General features: G+C 38.5%; 1 protein-coding gene across 2 annotated transcripts in view; it reads left to right on the top strand.

Moving 5' to 3' along the window:
* LOC138365404 (uncharacterized) overlaps window positions 1–19,999 on the top strand; it is a 99,026-nt gene extending 79,027 nt beyond the window's left edge. For both annotated transcript variants that reach the window (XM_069325713.1, XM_069325712.1), the window contains one exon: window positions 18,666–19,999. In XM_069325713.1, coding sequence (XP_069181814.1) covers window positions 18,666–18,884 — 219 coding nt within the window. In that variant the 3' untranslated portion in view covers window positions 18,885–19,999. The remainder of the gene's footprint in view (window positions 1–18,665) is intronic.
* Window positions 20,000–20,216: the final 217 nt, after the last annotated feature.

Genomic DNA, 20,216 nt, shown 5'->3' with positions numbered 1-20,216 from the left:
GATATGAACATATAGTGGTAAATTATATATAATATTATGCCAGTATTTGAAAGTTAGGCTGTGTGCCCAGAAATCATTTATTTTCCATGTATTGATATTTGATGTGTCTACATTATATATGCTATGTTCATGCAGTGATAAGTCGTTTGTGAGGACAGTGAATTATTGCGTTATCGCCCACGAGAGAAAGTACTGAAAACTCCAGTGTTAATAGTTCATAATATATTGTTGAGTGAAGAACAATGTAAAGCCATTACAGTGAGTCATTGTAGCATTGATTGTAGAAAAGACTGTTTGAGCCTGAGTACAGTGTAACTAAGTAATACGGTCTATTTGTGCCAATATCGAGTGTGCGAGTTTCTAGTAATATTGGAGAATTTAAAGAAACAGCGCGCGTAAATCTAGAAAACAAGCAAAGCTTTCGCGCGGAGAGGCCACGCGATCAGCTGTTTTTTGACACTTTATGGGGGGGCGGGGGAGATGTTGCCTCCTTGTGATCGCATAATATCCGTGGGAATTATCGGCCGCGTCAGGATCAGTTGATTTATTGATTATTGTTTGGCCTTTTGACATCTTTCATACATTTTAAATAAAATACAAAACTATCTTTGTGTTTATATCATCCCCTCCATTGATCTTGTGGCTATATTATACTGGTAAACATAGAGTGATAACAATAAGTTCCTGCCTGATTCCTGATCTTTTGAGTGTGACCTTGCCAAGGCTACCACTAATTCCACTAGTCCACTGATGGTGTTACTGGCCACCTAAAACACCAGTTGGCGACCTTGTGGTTAACCGTAGAGCCCTATTGTTGGGGAGGGCACACGACAGGCAAGTGAACGAGTCGTGTTCTCACTCTTTCTTAATATCAGGCCGTTAAGATTGACTGGGAGACTCTCCTGGCGTGCAGTGGCGCCGTGAGGATCGAGTGAAGACCCGCACAGCTACGGTGAGTGACCTTGAGCATAACTATTGCTCACCCCAGACTAGAGAGAAGAGAGGTGAAACCCCAACAATATATATATATATATATATATATATATATATATATATATATATATATATATATATATATATATATATATATATATATGTCGTACCTAGTAGCCAGAACTCACTTCTCAGCCGACTATGCAAGGCCCGATTTGCCTAATAAGCAAAGTTTTACTGAATTAATATATTTTCTCAACTTTTTTTCTTATGATATGATAAAGCTACCCATTTCATTATGTATGAGGTAATTTTTTTTTATTGGAGTTAAAATTAACGTGGATATATGATAGAACCTAACAAACCCTACCTAACCTAACCTAACCTATCTTTATAGGTTAGGTTAGGTAGCCGAAAACGTTAGGTTAGGTTAGGTTAGGTTGGTTAAGTAGTCGAAAAAACATTAGTTCATGAAAACTAGGCTTATTAGGCAAATCGGGCCTTGCATAGAAGGCTGAGAAGTAAGTTCTGGCTACTAGGTACGACATATATATATATATATATATATATATATATATATATATATATATATATGTCGTACCTAATAGCCAGAATGCACTTCTATGCCTACTATTCAAGGCCCGATTTGCCTAATAAGCCAAGTTTTCATGAATTAGTATATTTTCTCTAATTTTTTTCTTATGAAATTATAAAGCTACCCATTTCATTACGTATGACGTCAATTTTTTTTATTGGAGTTAAAATTAATGTAGATATATGACCGAACCTAACCAACCCTACCTAACCTAACCTAACCTATCTTTATCGGTTAGGTTAGGTTAGGTAGCCGAAAACGTTAGGTTAGGTTAGGTTAGGTAGGTTAGGTAGTCGAAAAACAATTAATTCATGAAAACCTGGCTTATTAGGCAAATCGGGCCTTGAATAGTAGGCATAGAAGTGCGTTCTGGCTACTAGGTACGACATATATATATATATATATATATATATATATATATATAGTAGAACGCACTTCTATGCCTACTATATATATATATAGTAGGCATAGAAGTGCGTTCTGGCTACTAGGTACGACATATATATATATATATATATATATATATATATATATATATATATATATATATATATATATATATATATATATATATATATATATATATATATATATATATATATATATATATATATATATATATATATATATATATATATATATATTTATATATATATATATATATATATATATATATATATATATATATATATATATATATATATATATATATAGATGTCGTACCTAGTAGCCAGAACTCACTTTTTGGCCTACTATTCAAGGCCCAATTTGCCTAATAAGCCAAGTTTTCCTGAATTAATATATTTTTTCTAATTTTGTTCTTATGAAATGATAAAGCTACCCATTTCATTATGTATGAGGTCAATTTTGTTTTATTGGAGTTAAAATTAACGTAGATATATGACCGAACCTAACCAACCCTACCTAACCTAACCTAACCTATCTTCATAGGTTAGGTTTGGTTAGGTAGCCGAAAAAGTTAGGTTAGGTTAGGTTAGGTAGGTTAGGTAGTCGAAAAACAAATAATTCATGAAAACTTGGCTTATTAGGCAAATCGGGCCTTGCATAGTAGGCTGAGAAGTGCGTTCTGGCTACTAGGTACGACATATATATATATATATATATATATATATATATATATATATATATATATATATATATATATATATATATATATATATATATATATATGTTGTACCTAGTAGCCAGAACGCACTTCTCAGCCTACTATGCAAGGGCCCGATTTGCCTATTAAGCCAAGTTTTCATGAATTAATTGTTTTTCGAATACCTAACCTACCTAACCTAACCTAACCTTTTCGGCTACCTAACCTAACCTTTTCGGCTACCTAACCTAACCTATAAAGATAGGTTAGGTTCGGTCATATATCTACGTTAATTTTAACTCCAATAAAAAAAATTGACCTCATACATAATGAATTGGGTAGCTTTATCATTTCATAAGAAAATAATTAGAGAAAATATAATAATTCAGGAAAACTTTGCTTATTAGGCAAATCGGGCCTTGCATAGTATGCTGAGAAGTGCATTCTAGCTACTAGGTATGACATATATATATATATATATATATATATATATATATATATATATATATATATATATATATATATATATATATATATATATATATATATATATATATATATATATATATATATATATATATATATATATATATATATATATATATGTCGTACCTAGTAGCCAGAACGCACTTCTCAGCCTACTATGCAAGGCCCGATTTGCCTAATAGGCCAAGTTTTCCTGAATTAATATGTTTTCTCTAATTTTTTTCTTATGAAATGATAAAGCTACCCATTTCATTTTGTATGAGGTCAATTTTTTTTTATTTGAGTTAAAATTACCGTACATATATGACCGAACCTAACCAACCCTACCTAACCTAACCTAACCTATCTCTATAGGTTAGGTTAGGTTAGGTAGCCGAAAAAGTTAGTTTAGGTTAGGTAGTCGAAAAACAATTAATGCATGAAAACTTGACTTATTAGGCAAATTGGGCCTTGCATAGTAGGCCGAGAAGTGGATTCTGGCTGCTAGGTACGACATATATATATATATATATATATATATATATATATATATATATATATATATATATATATATATATATATATATATGCGAACAAGCCTGAATGGTCCCCAGGACATATGCAACTGAAAACTCACACCCCAGAAGTGACTCGAACCCATACTCCCAGAAGCAACGCATCTGGTATGTACAAGACGCCTTAATCCACTTGACCATCACGACCGGACATAATGAGGTGATAGCCGAGGCTATTTGAACCACCCCACCGCCGGCACTCGGATAGTTATCTTGGGCATAGCATTTTACCAAATCACCTCATTCTTTGGGGCAACACGTGAGGAACACAAATGCGAACAAGCCTGAATGGTCCCCAGGACATATGCAACTGAAAACTCACACCCCAGAAGTGACTCGAACCCATACTCCCAGAAGCAACGCATCTGGTATGTACAAGACGCCTTAATCCACTTGACCATCACGACCGGACATAATGAGGTGATAGCCGAGGCTATTTGAACCACCCCACCGCCGGCACTCGGATAGTTATCTTGGGCATAGCATTTTACCAAATCACCTCATTCTTTGGGGCAACACGTGAGGAACACAAATGCGAACAAGCCTGAATGGTCCCCAGGACATATGCAACTGAAAACTCACACCCCAGAAGTGACTCGAACCCATACTCCCAGAAGCAACGCATCTGGTATGTACAAGACGCCTTAATCCACTTGACCATCACGACCGGACATAATGAGGTGATAGCCGAGGCTATTTGAACCACCCCACCGCCGGCACTCGGATAGTTATCTTGGGCATAGCATTTTACCAAATCACCTCATTCTTTATGGCCGGTCGTGATGGTCAAGTGGATTAAGGCGTCTTGTACATACCAGATGCGTTGCTTCTGGGAGTATGGGTTCGAGTCACTTCTGGGGTGTGAGTTTTCAGTTGCATATGTCCTGGGGACCATTCAGGCTTGTTCGCATTTGTGTTCCTCACGTGTTGCCCCAAAGAATGAGGTGATTTGGTAAAATGCTATGCCCAAGATAACTATCCGAGTGCCGGCGGTGGGGTGGTTCAAATAGCCTCGGCTATCACCTCATTATGTCCGGTCGTGATGGTCAAGTGGATTAAGGCGTCTTGTACATACCAGATGCGTTGCTTCTGGGAGTATGGGTTCGAGTCACTTCTGGGGTGTGAGTTTTCAGTTGCATATGTCCTGGGGACCATTCAGGCTTGTTCGCATTTGTGTTCCTCACGTGTTGCCCCAAAGAATGAGGTGATTTGGTAAAATGCTATGCCCAAGATAACTATCCGAGTGCCGGCGGTGGGGTGGTTCAAATAGCCTCGGCTATCACCTCATTATGTCCGGTCGTGATGGTCAAGTGGATTAAGGCGTCTTGTACATACCAGATGCGTTGCTTCTGGGAGTATGGGTTCGAGTCACTTCTGGGGTGTGAGTTTTCAGTTGCATATATATATATATATATATATGTCGTACCTAGTAGCCAGAACGCACTTTTTGGACTACTATGCAAGGTCCGATTTGCCTAATAAGCCAAGTTTTCCTGAATTAATATGTTTTCTCTAATTTTTTTCTTATGAAATGATAAAGCTACCCATTTTATTATGTATGAGGGAAATTTTTTTTTATTGGAGTTAAAATTAACGTAGATATATGACCGAACCTAACCAACCCTACCTAACCTAACCTAACCTATCTTTATAGGTTAGGTTAGGTTAGGTAGCCGAAAACGTTAGGTTAGGTTAGGTTAGGTAGGTTAGGTAGTCGAAAAAACATTAATTCATGAAAACTAGGCTTATTAGGCAAATCGGGCCTTGCATAGTAGGCTGAGAAGTGCGTTCTGGCTACTAGGTACGACATATATATATATATATATATATATATATATATATATATATATATATATATATATATATATATATATATATATATATATATATATATATATATATATATATATATATATATGTCGTACCTAGTAGCCAGAACTCACTTCTCAGCCTACTATGCAAGGCCCGATTTGCCTAATAAGCCAAGTTTTCATGAATTAATTGTTTTTCGACTACCTAACCTACCTAACCTAACCTAACCTAACTTTTTCGGCTACCTAACCTAACCTAACCTATAAAGATAGGTTAGGCTAGGTTAGGTAGGGTTGGTTAGGTTCGGTCATATATCTACTTTAATTTTATCTCCAATAAAAAACAATTGACCTCATACATAATGAAATGGGTAGCTTTATCATTTCATAAGAAAATAAATAGAGAAAATATATTAATTCAGGAAAACTTGGCTTATTAGGCAAATCGGGCCTTGAATAGTAGGCTGAGAAGTGAGTTCTGGCTACTAGGTACGACATATATATATATATATATATATATATATATATATATGTCGTACCTAGTAGCCAGAACTCACTTCTCAGCCTACTATTCAAGGCCCGATTTGCCTAATAAGCCAAGTTTTCCTGAATTAATATATTTACTATAATTTTTTTCTTATGAAATGATAAAGCAACCCTTTTCTCTATGTATGAGGTCAATTTTTTTTTATTGGAGTTAAAATTAACGTAGATATATGACTGAACCTAACCAACCCTACCTAACCTAACCTAACCTATATTTATAGGTAAGGTTAGGTTAGGTAGCCAAAAAAAGCTAGGTTAGGTTAGGTTAGGTAGGTTAGGTAGACGAAAAAACATTAATTCATGAAAACTTGGCTTATTAAGCAAATCGGGCCTTGAATAGTAGGCTGAGAAGTGCGTTCTGGCTATTAGGTACGACATATATATATATATATATATATATATATATATTAGTGTATTTTGGTAGCAGTCTTTCCTGTAGACATATATTATTAAATATGACCGAAAAAGTAAGATTAATACTTCTAACACGAATTTTCTCTATCTTTCTTACATTTCTTTTCACTGTTGATGGTAATTCAAAGATCAATTCTCCAAAATTCATTTTTATTTCTAGTCTGACGCGACACTTGAGCGCGTTTCGTAAAACTTATTACATTTTCAAAGACTTTAGTTTACAAACACACAACTGAAACTGAATAGAGCTTACACATCTTCGAGGTATATATCTACATTTGGGTGTGGTGGATGAGGTGAAAAACGAACTTTCAACAATGAGTATTCAATGGATATTAAATTCCAACACAAGACAGAACACGAAACAATGGGTATTGAATGGGTATTAAATTCAAACACAAGACAGAACACGAAACAATGAGAATTGAATGGAAGTAATTGTAAAAAGCCTATTGGTCCATATTTCTGGATGCTTCTATATTGGAGCGGAGTCTTGAAGTGGGTAGAATATAGTTGTGCATTAATTGGCTGTTGATTGCTGGTGTTGACTTCTTGATGTGTAGTGCCTCACAGACGTCAAGCCGCCTGCTATCGCTGTATCTATCGATGATTTCTGTGTTGTTTGCTAAGATTTCTCTGGTGATGGTTTGTTTGTGGGAAGAGACTATATGTTCCTTAATGGAGCCCTGTTGCTTATGCATCGTTAAACGCCTAGAAAGAGATGTTGTTGTCTTGCCTATATACTGGGTTTTTTGGAGCTTACAGTCCCCAAGTGGGCATTTGAAGGCATAGACGACGTTAGTCTCTTTTAAAGCGTTCTGTTTTGTGTCTGGAGAGTTTCTCATGAGTAGGCTGGCCGTTTTTCTGGTTTTATAGTAAATCGTCAGTTGTATCTTCTGATTTTTGTCTGTAGGGATAACGTTCCTATTAACAATATCTTTCAGGACCCTTTCCTCCATTTTATGAGCTGTGGAAAAGAAGTTCCTGTAAAATAGTCTAATAGGGGGTATAGGTGTTGTGTTAGTTGTCTCTTCAGAGGTTGCATGGCGTTTCACTTTCCTTCTTATGATGTCTTCAACGAAACCATTGGAGAAGCCGTTGTTGACTAGGACCTGCCTTACCCTACAGAGTTCTTTGTCGACTTGCTTCCATCCTGAGCTGTGGCTGAGAGCACGGTCGACATAAGCATTAACAACACTCCTCTTGTACCTGTCTGGGCAGTCACTGTTGGCATTTAGGCACATTCCTATGTTTGTTTGCTTAGTGTAGACTGCAGTGTGGAAACCTCCGCGCCTTTCCATGACTCTTACATCTAGAAAGGGCAGCTTCCCATCCTTCTCCATCTCGTAAGTGAAACGAAACACAGAATTCTGCTCAAATGCCTCCTTCAGCTCCTGCAGATGTCTGACATCAGGTACCTGTGTAAAAATGTCATCAACATACCTGCAGTATATGGCCGGTTTCAAGTTCATGTCGACTAAGACTTTTTGCTCGATGGTACCCATGTAGAAGTTCGCCAACAGGACACCTAGGGGAGAACCCATGGCGACCCCATCTACTTGCTTATACATGTGCCCATCCAGGCTCAAGAAGGGTGCCTCTTTAGTACAAGCTTGGAGTAGTATATTATATATATATATATATATATATATATATATATATATATATATATATATATATATATATATATATATATATATATATATATATATATATATATATATATGCGAACAAGCCTGAATGGTCCCCAGGACAATATGCAACTGAAAACTCACACCCCAGAAGTGACTCGAACCCATACTCCCAGATGCCACGCAACTGGTATGTACAAGACGCCTTAATCCACTTGACCATCACGACCGGACATAATGAGGTGATAGCCGAGGCTATTTGAACCACCCCACCGCCGGCACTCGGATAGTAATCTTGGGCATAGCATTTTACCAAATCACCTCATTCTTTGGGGCACACGTGAGGAACACAAATGCGAACAAGCCTGAATGGTCCCCAGGACAATATGCAACTGAAAACTCACACCCCAGAAGTGACTCGAACCCATACTCCCAGATGCCACGCAACTGGTATGTACAAGACGCCTTAATCCACTTGACCATCACGACCGGACATAATGAGGTGATAGCCGAGGCTATTTGTTTATAAAAAAAATTGACCTCATACATACTGAAATGGGTAGCTTTATCATTTCATAAGAAAAAAAATGAGAAAATATATAAATTCAGGAAAACTTGGCATATTAGGCAAATCGGGCCTTGCATAGTAGGCTGAGAAGTGAGTTCTGGCTACTAGGTACGACATATATAATATATATATATATATATATATATATATATATATATATATATATATATATATATATATATATATATATATAAATATATATATATATATATATATATATGTATATATATATATATATATTGTGACGGTAACGCGTTGGTGTTCAGCTGTTCAAAAGCTAGGGGTATGGCCTCGTCACATATAAACAACAAAAAATAGAAAATCTGGAACTTCGTCTGTGGTAAGGTAATGAGAAGACACACAAAACACAAGTAAATTTAACAATGAAATTTTAATTATGTTAGAAAAGCAAAACATGAATAAAATGGACATACAAATTCATATAATAAAATCAATCCATCAAAATAGTAAGAATAATCAAATGACAAAATGAAAAGTTACGTTAAGACAAGTGAGTAATAACAAGTGAGCAATATCCAATCAAATAAGAGGTGCAGGAATATTGGCTTTAAGCTATCACCTCTCTTAGTACACGTAAGCCACAGCTTAGTCTACCAACGAGACGTTTTAACCTGATGAAAGCACTGAATATTCTGAGATCTGGTGGTCGTGTGGCCCCAGACATCAAGTAGTGTGGTGGGTGCAGTGCAGGTGCAACTGGACCCGCAGCCAATCAGCGATGAGCAGGCGACAAGACAGGTAGTTTGGTGGTTCGAGGTGGAGCAGGTGTTCCTGGTTGCATACGTTTTGCTCTCTGGCAAACCTTGGAGATGTTGTTGTCGTTGTTGGATATTTCATCCATACTAGTTTTATATAGATGTATGTATCAACGTATTTTGGAGGGAAGAACAGGCTAAATCTCTTGAAGGAGATTATCGTCACAATATATATATATATATATATATATATATATATATATATATATATATATATATATATATATATATATATATATATATATATATATATCGTACCTAGTAACCAGAACTCACTTCTCAGCCTACTATGCAAGGCCCGATTTGCCTAATATGCCAAGTTTTCCTGAATTTATATATTTTCTCATTTTTTTTCTTATGAAATGATAAAGCTACCCATTTCAGTATGTATGAGGTCAATTTTTTTTATTAGAGTTAAAATTAACGTAGATATATGACCGAACCTAACCAACCCTACCTAACCTAACCTAACCAATCTTTATAGGTTAGGTTAGGTTAGGTAGCAGAAAAAGTTAGGTTAGGTTAGGTTAGGTAGGTTAGGTAGTCGAAAAACAATTAATTCATGAAAACTTGGCTTATTAGGCAAATCGGGCCTTGCATAGTAGGCTGAGAAGTGCGTTCTGGCTACTAGGTACGACATATATATATATATATATATATATATATATATATATATATATATATATATATATATATATATATATATATATATATATATATATATATATATATAAATATATATATATATATATATATGTCGTACCTAATAGCCAGAACGCACTTTTTGGACTACTATGCAAGGCCCGATTTGCCTAATAAGCCAATTTTTCCTGAATTATTATATTTTCTCTAATTTTTTTCTTATGAAATAATAAAACTACCCATTTCATTATGTATGAGGTCAATTTTTTTTATTGGAATTAAAATTAACGTAGATATATGACCGAACCTATCCAACCCTTCCTAACCTAACCTAACCTATCTTTATAGGTTAGGTTTGGATAGGTAGCCGAAAAAGTTAGGTTAGGTTAGGTTAGGTAGGTTAGGTAGTCGAAAAACAATTAATTCCTGAAAACTTGGCTTATTAGGCAAATCGGGCCTTGCATAGTAGGCTGAGAAGAGAGTTCTGGCTACTAGGTACGACATATATATATATATACTCGTACCTAGTAGCCAGAACGCACTTCTTGGCCTACTATGCAAGGCCCGATTTGCCTAATAGGTCGAAAGATTTTCTTTATTTTTAATAAATTGTTTCCAGTTGGTTTATTTCAAATATTTTTATTATATTATATTAAGAACATAAATAATTGATTTAGTTATGTTAGTTGGTTACACTTATGGGCGCGGCCTAGCGCCTGATGGTATCTAACAGGTCGTTTGACACATTAAGGGGTACCATGCTTGAACATCGCTCCTGCCACAGTTTATTTCATTTTCCATTTACTGGGTGCAGTTCTTTTATGCGTTTAAAACACACCTCAGATTTGTGAGATTCACTACACACGGCACAAAAATAGTTTTTGCTTATGCCATACCTGGCCACGTGACGTCCCCAGAATTGACACTTATTGAACCTCCCCCTCCCTGTCCGGCCCGTTGTTGACGTGAGGAGGGCTTGGTTGGCGGCTACCGGAGTGTGATGCTCCATGGGACAGTCCTCTGTCTTTTTGTGGCCTTATGCTCCTGTTACTGTCCTCACAAATTCTGCTGGACGATTTTTCCTTATGTTTCGTTTTTCTCTCCCCCCCCCCCTCTTCTTCTTTCTAATTGTCATTTCCCGCCGACCTTTTACCTGTTTTGATTATTCTTTCAGCCTTCTTTTGTTTTGACGCCCGGGTGTTTGAGGAGGCATACTCATGCACCTGTAGACCAGCATCCAGCATCTCAAGCGAGGGGACTCTTTTATTGTCAATCTTCCTTTCATCACTGAACCCGATCTCGATGGACTGACGGTTCTTAAGGTGGTGTTTGTGGGGCATATACTCATGACGCACCCTAGAGGGCCCCGGCAAGATTGGCAACATGTCTCTTGATGGGTGTCCTGCCTCTAATTGTGGCTTCGAGGTGCACTCCCTGGTTTCTGCCCCTCTTGCTGCTGTCTGCTCGTCCGCCTCTGGTCGGTCCTCCCGCTCCCTTCCCTCTATCTTTACTCAGTTTTCCCATGCCCCCTAACCCTGACTTCGCTGATCCTAATCCTGCGCTTTTCGTGCTGTGTTCCTTTTTCCCCTTTGTTTCTTCGTTGTCCTCTGTTGCTGTCCTTTCTCTTCTTGTCGATGTCAATTCTTTATTGGAATATTCGCGGATATTACGTCAATTTCCATAAACTCCAACTTCTGATTTCAAGGTTTTCGCCCCTTTGTGTCTGTCTCCAGGAGCCGATGCTTAGTGCTCGTCCTGGTCGCTTCCTTGGCTATTCCTTTCCCTCTCCCCCCTCCACGGCTTTTGCTGGGGCCGGTTTCTCTCCTGGTCTCTTGATTGGTTCTGATGTTCCCTTCGTCCCCCTACTTTTTCCGTCGCCTCTCCAGTGTTCTGCTGCACGTGTCTTTGTACGTAAATGGTACATTGTCTGTTCCATTTACTTCCCCCCCCGAGTGTCCCGCTTTCTTTTCCCGATCTTAAACACCTATTGGACTCCTTGCCGGAGCCAGTGCTCCTGCTGGGTTATTTATAAATAAATAATGTTTATTTAGGTAAGGTACATACATACAAGAAATTTTTACAAAGATTGGTGGACTTATAGATAGAGCTAGTACATACAATGCCTAAAGCCACTATTACGCAAAGCGTTTCGGGCGTGAAAAACTTAAATGACTAAAGCTTAATACTAATTGAGCATAAAGAGTAAAAAGAAAACATGAAATGAAAACATAGCTGAAAAAGCAGCACAAATACAATTCTGTCGACAAACAGCGCTCTTTAAAAAAAAACAGACATTGGTTGACAATAGAGGGGTAAGGTAGGTTACAGGGAATTTATTAGGTAGTGCTTCGTTTTTATCTTACACTGGTTGAGAGAGGTACAGTCTTTAACATGGTTGGGAAGGTCATTCCACAATCTGGGTCCCTTGATTTGTAGAGCATTGCTAGTTTGATTAAGTCGTACTCTAGGAATATCAAAACTGTATTTATTTCTGGTGTGGTGCTCATGGGTTCTGTTACAACCTTCTATGAAGCTTTTGAGGTCAAGATTGGGATTACAGTTTAGCGTTTTATATATGTATAATACACATGAGAGAATGTGCAGTGACTTAATGTCTAACATATTCAGAGATTTGAGTAGGGGTACCGAGTGATGTCTGGGGCCAGAGTTGGATATTGTCCTAATAGCAGCTTTGTGTTGAGTAATTAGAGGACGTAAATGATTTTGGGTAGTAGAGCCCCAAGCACAAATACCATAGTTTGAGATATGAATAGATAAGGGAGTAATAGAGAGTCACCAGGGCAGGGCGGGTACATAATATCTGATCTTAGAAAGAATGCCAACAGTTTTTGAAACTTTTTTTGATATATTTAGAATGTGTCCCTGGAAATTCAGCTTGTGGTCAATGAGAATGCCAAGGAATTTGCCATCTAATTTATTACAAATTTGGGTATTGTTTATTTTGAGATTTATTTGATTAGAGGATTTATTGCCAAACAGAATATAGAAAGTTTTGTCAATGTTAAGGGTGAGTTTGTTGGCAGTTAGCCAAAGATGGACTTTATTTAGCTCAGTATTTACTGTGGCATTTAGAGCAAGGGGGTCAGGACTGGAGTAAATGAAGGTTGTGTCGTCAGCAAATAGAATTGGTTTGAGGTGTTGGGAGGCATTTGAAAGGTCGTTAATGTAGATGAGAAAGAGGAGAGGGCCAAGTATGCTGCCCTGAGGAACACCAATGTTGATGAGTAGGGTGGGAGAAATTGAATTATTCACAGAAACATATTGGAGCCTGTCAGTAAGGTAGGATTTGAGGTATTGCAGAAAGTGTCCTCTGACTCCATAATGATGTAATTTAAGAAGAAGGTTTTGGTGGTTGAGTGTCAAAAGCTTTACGCAGGTCCACAAATAACCCAACAGGGAACTCATTTTTATCAAGAGCTGTATGAATCGAGTTAAGCATACTAATAAGTGCATCGTTAGTGCTTTTTTTGGGACTGAAGCCATATTGGCAAGGGCTAAGTATATTGTGTTTGGCTAGATACGAGTAAAGCTGCTTATAGATTAGTTTTTCAAAAAAATTTGACAAGTTTGGCAGGATTGATATAGGTCTGTAGTTGTTAACATCTGTGAGATCACCACATTTGTGGACAGGCGTTACTCTCGCTTTTTTTTTAGAATATCTGGAAAGGTTTGGAGTTCAAGTGACTTGATGAGCAATGCAATAGCAGGGGCTAAAGATCTGAAGGCTTTTTTGTAAATTAAAGTTGGTATCTCCTCAAGGGCACTAGACTTGGTTTTAAGGGAAAGGATTATCTCATTGACGTCAGTGGAATTAATAGGCTTTAGGTACAGAGACTGTGGATAGTTACCTGTAATATAGTCCTTAACGTCAGTACTGGAAGATGGAATATCATTTGCAAGGGATGACCCAATGGAAGAGAAGAACCTATTGAACTCAATAGCAGAATCAGAGGCTGAAAGCTGACCATCGTTATTGGACAGGAGTGTTGGTTTGTTATTTAAAGTCTTCTTTGATCCCAATATTTGTGAAATTGTGCTCCAAGTTTTTTTAATGTTGTTCTTTATTTGGGTAAATTTATCTTCGTAGTATTTAGTTTTGGCTCGTCTAATTATCTTAGATAGCAATAATGAGTAATTCTTTGAGAATTCTTTGGAGACAATTCCTAACCTATACTTCTTCTCAAGGTCATGTTTTTTATTAATGGATTTAAGTATTCCCTTTGTAAGCCAGGGATTGTTAAGCCTTTTGGTTGTGACTTGTTTTGTAAGCATAGGACAGTGGGTGTTATAAAGGCTAAGAGTTTTTTGAAGAAAAGATTGCACTGCTAGGTTGATGTCCTCTATGTTACCTAACTCGGACTCCCAATTGACATTATCAGCAGCAGTTATAAAATTGTCTATAGCAGTTTCATTGTGCAGTCTAAAACTTAACTCTCTTGACTCAAGAGGTGGTTTGTTAATGTTAGTTAAGAGAAATGTGGGGTAATGGTCTGTAGTGCTATCGGTGATTATACCTGAAGTAAGCGGAGAGGTTATGTTTGTCCAGATGTGATCTAGAGTCGTGGCAGTGCTATCAGTGATTCTAGTAGGTCTAGTGATTAAGGGTATGAGGAAGCAGGAATTCATACAGTTGAGGAAGCTAACAGCAGTAGGGTGTTCAGGCTCGCAGAGGTCAATATTAAAGTCCCCTGCGATAATTAGATGGTTTTTGTTCAGTCTGTTATCAAGTATTAGATTTCTAAGGTTTGAGTTAAATTCGGACACATCAGTGTTAGGAATTCTATAGACTGCACCCACAGACAGGACAGATTCGGCACCCTTGACTCTGAAGCTGGCGAAGATATACTTCCCATAGCAGTCTCTAGTTCTAATTTCTTTTAAGCATGTTAGTTCTTGGTGGTAGTAAAGAGCAGTGCCACCACCTCTCTGAAGTTGACGACAGTTGTGAATTGCCGAGTAGTTAGGCATTTTAAAGGGTTGAGTAGTATCCTCTTTCAACCATGTTTCAGTAAGTATAATAAAAGAGAATTTGTTGTCAATAGTTTCAATCAAGGCACTAACATCATCGAAGTGTTTACCAGAAGGATCTAACGTTCAAGTTGATTACAGAGATATTGTGATTATGAGTTAATACATTGTTTACATCATGTGCTGCAAAATATCTGCAATTTAGATCATTAAAATGATGATTGTCATAGATAGTGGATAAGAGGTTTAGTTCTGGGTCTATACTTGTCTGCATAAAAAAGCTGGTTGCAGGAAAACAAGGCAAGAAAGGCAAATTACAAAGTAGAATTAAGCTATAAAAGGGGGAAAAATTTATAAACAATAATATACAAAACAAACACAATATGAACAACAAAAGAAAAAAATGAGGTAGCTTACAAGGGGCTTACAGGGGTACAATGGAGTAAGGGAGTATGGCGAGGCTAGGCAACCTAGGTAATAAATGAAATTAAAGAAAAAACATATAAACATGGACTATACAAAACAAAAGATATAGAAATACAAAACAAAGATATAAACAAGACTATACAATACAAAAACAAATTGAGCAAAAAAAAAGAAAAAATGAGGTAAATTGCTTACAAGTACTCTCAGGTACACTGTAGTAACAATTTGCAATTTGAGATACAGGCAAAGCCAGAGGTACAATGGAGCAAGGGAGAATGGCGAGCCTAGGCAACCTAGGTAATAAATGAAATCAAAGACTGAAATCAAAGACAAAGAAACAAAGACAATTTCGATTGTCGACATACCCTCTGGGGTGATGTGCTGACAAACACCCGGGGTTGCCTTCTCGAACCGTTCATCCTCTCTTCTTCCTTGTCTCTTCTGAATTCTGGTTAGCCCACTCATTTGGACTCTCGGACTCGCACCCTTTCCTGTCTTGATCTTTCTCTCTGCTCGTCGTCTCTTCATCGTGGATTTCATGTGTTACGGCCACAATGGGTCGCAACCGGGTTCTTTGCTAGAGGAACTAAAGTTCTGGTATCCAACCCCAAGTTAGTAGTGACTTTCAAGGAGTGAGCTTGGTAATGCAAGTAAAACACAATGGGGGGGTTTGCATTGAATACGACACTTCATCAATTGTCAATATATTCACATATATCACTTTCCCATCACCTCATATAAAATCATAAAGGAAGTATTACTACACTGATATGTACACAAGTGTCACTCTCATAGGACACTAAGCGCTCCTCGATGCTCATGCGGTGCAGCCTTATCAATTTCCATGTTTCCTCAACACACAGTACCGTCCTCAACCAGTACTGGGAAACACCAACGAGTCTACCCTAGCCATGGGCCAGCCTATACACAGTCTCACTAGGTGCTCCTTGTGAACGCCCACGATCACTCTCCAGCCTGGTGCTGGCAAAGAACATCAGCCTCACGCTGCAGGGCCTCTTCACGAACAAATACAAGGGTAGCTAACCCCTGGCAGGAGCTTCTTGCAACTAGCTAGTTACACTCCTCCGTAGAACCTTACTGTCAGTCGTCTCTTCCTCTAGCCAGTCCCGGGATACGCCGAATTCTGTCACTGCAACTGCACAGGCAGACAGCAGACACTACACAGTTCCTCTTCGGCGGCGGCTCACTGCTCACGTAAAGCAGAATGGAGTAGAGAGATAATGGTTGCCCTGGGTAGACTGACTGTCCTCGTACCACAGCAGCCCTACGTCGCCTCTGTGGATACAGACACGTCATCAGTAAACTGGTCAGAACATGGAACACTAGGAAATACCACTTACGGACTCTGACATAAACATACAACTCCTCCTACAATAGATGGCGCTGATTTTCTAGGCGCCACCTCACCAGAGGCCAGCACCAGCTACCTCTCGAGCTGGCCATGACAGGAATCTAGCGCCTCTTGCTGGTATCATTCTGCCACCGCTAGATGGCGTCGTCCATTTTGTGGGGATTTCGGGAGCCTCTTTTCAGCAATACGAGGGTGTGCCCCAAGGAAGTGTTCTGAGCACTACTCTTTTTCTGGTTGCCTTCAATGGTCTTCTTTCCTCTCTTCCTTCTGGCGTCTTCTCCGCTCTCTATGTCGAAAATCTTACCCTTTGCTGTCAGGGTGATGATTCGCCTCTCCTTCAACGGTGGCTTCAACTTGCGATTGATGCCGTGTCGTCTTGTGCCACCGATCATGGCTTGCGGTTCTCTACGTCTAAGACTTGTGCTATGACTTTTACTCGGAAGCATGTCGTTCTTCGTCCCTCTTTGTCGCTTTATGGTCAACCCCTTGTGTACAAGGATTCCGTTAAGCTTTTGGGGTTAATCTTTAACACTCGTTTGTCTTGGTCGGCCCATATCTCTTACCTGCGAGTTGAATGCTTTAAGGCTCTTACCCTCCTTAAGGTTTTGTCCAATACTTCTTGGGGAGCGGATAGGCGCACTCTCCTCGCTTTACATTCCTCTCTTGTCATGTCTAAACTCGATTATGGTTGCCCTGCTTGATCGTCTGCTTCTCCTTCTACTCTTTGCTGTCTTGATGCTTTGCACCATACTGAGTTGCGCCTCAGCTCTGGTGCCATTCGTTCGACTCCCGTCCTCAGCTTGAATGTTGACACTGGCTTGCTATCTCTCCGGGACCGCCGTGATCGCCACTGTCTTTGCTATCTTGCGCGGTCCTTGCAACATCCTTCCTCTCGCCTCTGTTGTGCTTTAACTTTTACTTCTCCTGTGGTTCCTGTTCCTCTTCACCACCTCCCTCTTGCTGTTCGGTTATCTCGCTTACAGGATTCTATTTCAGTTCGTATTTCTAATGTATCTCCTCGTGTTGTTCCTTCTTTGCCCCCGTGGAGAGTCCACCTTTCCGAAGTTTTGTACATCCTTAACCCACATCACTAAAGCTTTTACCCCTCCTACGGTTCTAAAACGCCTTTTCCTTGAGCACTTTTCTTCGCACTCCCACTCCGTTTCCATCTTTACCGATAGGTCAAAGTCTGCAGACGGTGTAGGCTACTCTGTTTTTTTCCCTGACAGCACTTATATGTGTCGTCAACCTCTGGAGACTAATATCTTCACAATGGAACTTTATGCTATTCTCTATGCTCTTCATCTCCTGCTTTCTCGTTGTCAATCTTCCTTTGTAGTTGTCGTTGATTGTCGTAGTGCCCTCATGGCGCTTGGGTCTTTTAATCCGGTTCATTCAGTAGTTGTCGAGATTCAGCATTGGCTGTTTCTTATTTTCCAGTAAATTTAAGTCAGTTGAGTTTTGCTGGGTTCCCAGCCATATTGGTGTCTCTTTAAATGAGCGTGCGGATGCTGCTGCTGAGGAAGCTATCCGCTCTTGTCCCATCTCCCGTAAAGGTAACACTTTAGTAGCGACAGCAGTTGATTCCCATTCCCGTTACTAAAAGAATTAAAGGCCATGAGATATGCCAAGCGTCACACCCTTACCCTCAACACACAAAAAGGTTGGATAGAGGGAAAGATGGATGAATAGATTGAAGATGAAAGGATGGATGGATGGAAAGATGAATGGATAGAAGGAAAGATGGATGGACAGAGGGAAAGGAAAAATGGATGGACAAAAAGATGTATATAATATTCCCCTTGTACAACTTCCAGATGAGTGTGAACATTGGCATCAAAGAAGGCTGCACACTGGCGTCGGCAGCAGTAATCAACCCACATAGCGAGAGAGCTTTTCTTCATATAGGTTACAAGGTCGACAAAACACTTGACCTTAACACCGTGGGGGAAGGTCTGCTTGACTTGTCCCACGTGAGCCACAAGGTCTTCAAGGTCATGACCAAAGTCCTCTCACCGATCACCACATCGTCATAGTTGGGAAACAACAAGCAACAACTGGTTTCTCAGTATCTAATACTTTGTTTCCTCTGTAATGTTTGAGTGTAGAAATTGTTTTTAGATCAGTAATCAAACAAACACAACACTCATGCAAACACACACACACGTTGACTAATAACCGAGAAAGTGTTTACTTTCATTTAATGTCTCTGTTCACCTCACAGTAAAAGAGGAGTTAGAGCTGATGTTGGGTGTATCCTGGGGATAGTCAGTAGTGGGCCTGGTATATATGATAGAGAAAATAGGTCGGGAGTCTACGGGAGGCATCTCCCGTCACGCAGGGTGCAGTCGCACCTCCACAGATCTCCAGTATCAGCTCTTGATACTGGTAATGGCTCAAAAGGGCCACCACTTACAGACTATTCATGCCCGTGCCACCTTTTGAGTGGCTTAATCTTCATCAATCAATCAATCGGTCTTGAGTCATTACATTAGACAACCTGAGTTTGGAAATGACGGGGTCCTAAAGTTGAAAGCCAAATCCTGCAGAACATATCGGTGACTACAAATAGGTAAAACACACATTCACACGCACACGTACGTACTTATGTACTGTACTGGGAAGACGAGACACCAAGAGCATAACAACTTGGTTGTTAAACGATTTGACAGGTCATATTCTGGGGAAAATTAGGATTAAAGACTTGCCTGAAACACTATGTGTGCTAGATGCTGTACAAAAATGTAAGCTCTGCATTTACACAATACAGATTTGATTACTGCTACAACTTCAATGTAACAGTGAGGAAGTGAAACTATCAGAGGAATCCGATCAGCAGAAGAAAATGCGAGGAATAACAAAATTCGGGGACATGAAGACAGTGGTAACGGTGATTTTTCCCAGCAAACACAAATCATCTACACAACGTTCGCCTATCTCTTCCCATAGGTGTGGGAATGATTTGCATTGAGAATGGTGCAGGAGAGCCTTTGAGAAACTTTTACTCAAAAAATCCAAACACAAAGGTTTAATTATAAATTGTTTTTCTACAATTATTTTCTTCCAAATGTAAAACAAATAGTTTTTACATGTTTAAATATAAAATTTATGGTGTTTTTTTGTAAAATTCATTAATAAATTGTGAATGATATATATTGGCTGAGTGAAACCTTTAAAATCCATTTAGTTATAATTTGAACAGAAAAAAGTATTTTTCCAAATTTTCTAAAAATTGCTCTTTTTAACACAATTTGACTCCTTATACATTCCACTAAACACTATATCATGTTTAAATATATAATTTATGTATTATTCTCTAAAATAATTTATATAAATTATATAAGTTGCTGGAAAGTGGTGTTAAAGAT

Source organism: Procambarus clarkii, chromosome 16 (genome assembly GCF_040958095.1).
Source record: "Procambarus clarkii isolate CNS0578487 chromosome 16, FALCON_Pclarkii_2.0, whole genome shotgun sequence".
NCBI classification, from domain to species: Eukaryota; Metazoa; Arthropoda; class Malacostraca; order Decapoda; family Cambaridae; genus Procambarus; species Procambarus clarkii.
Note: the sequence above shows the minus strand (reverse complement) of the source record. Positions and strands in the feature narration are given on the sequence as shown.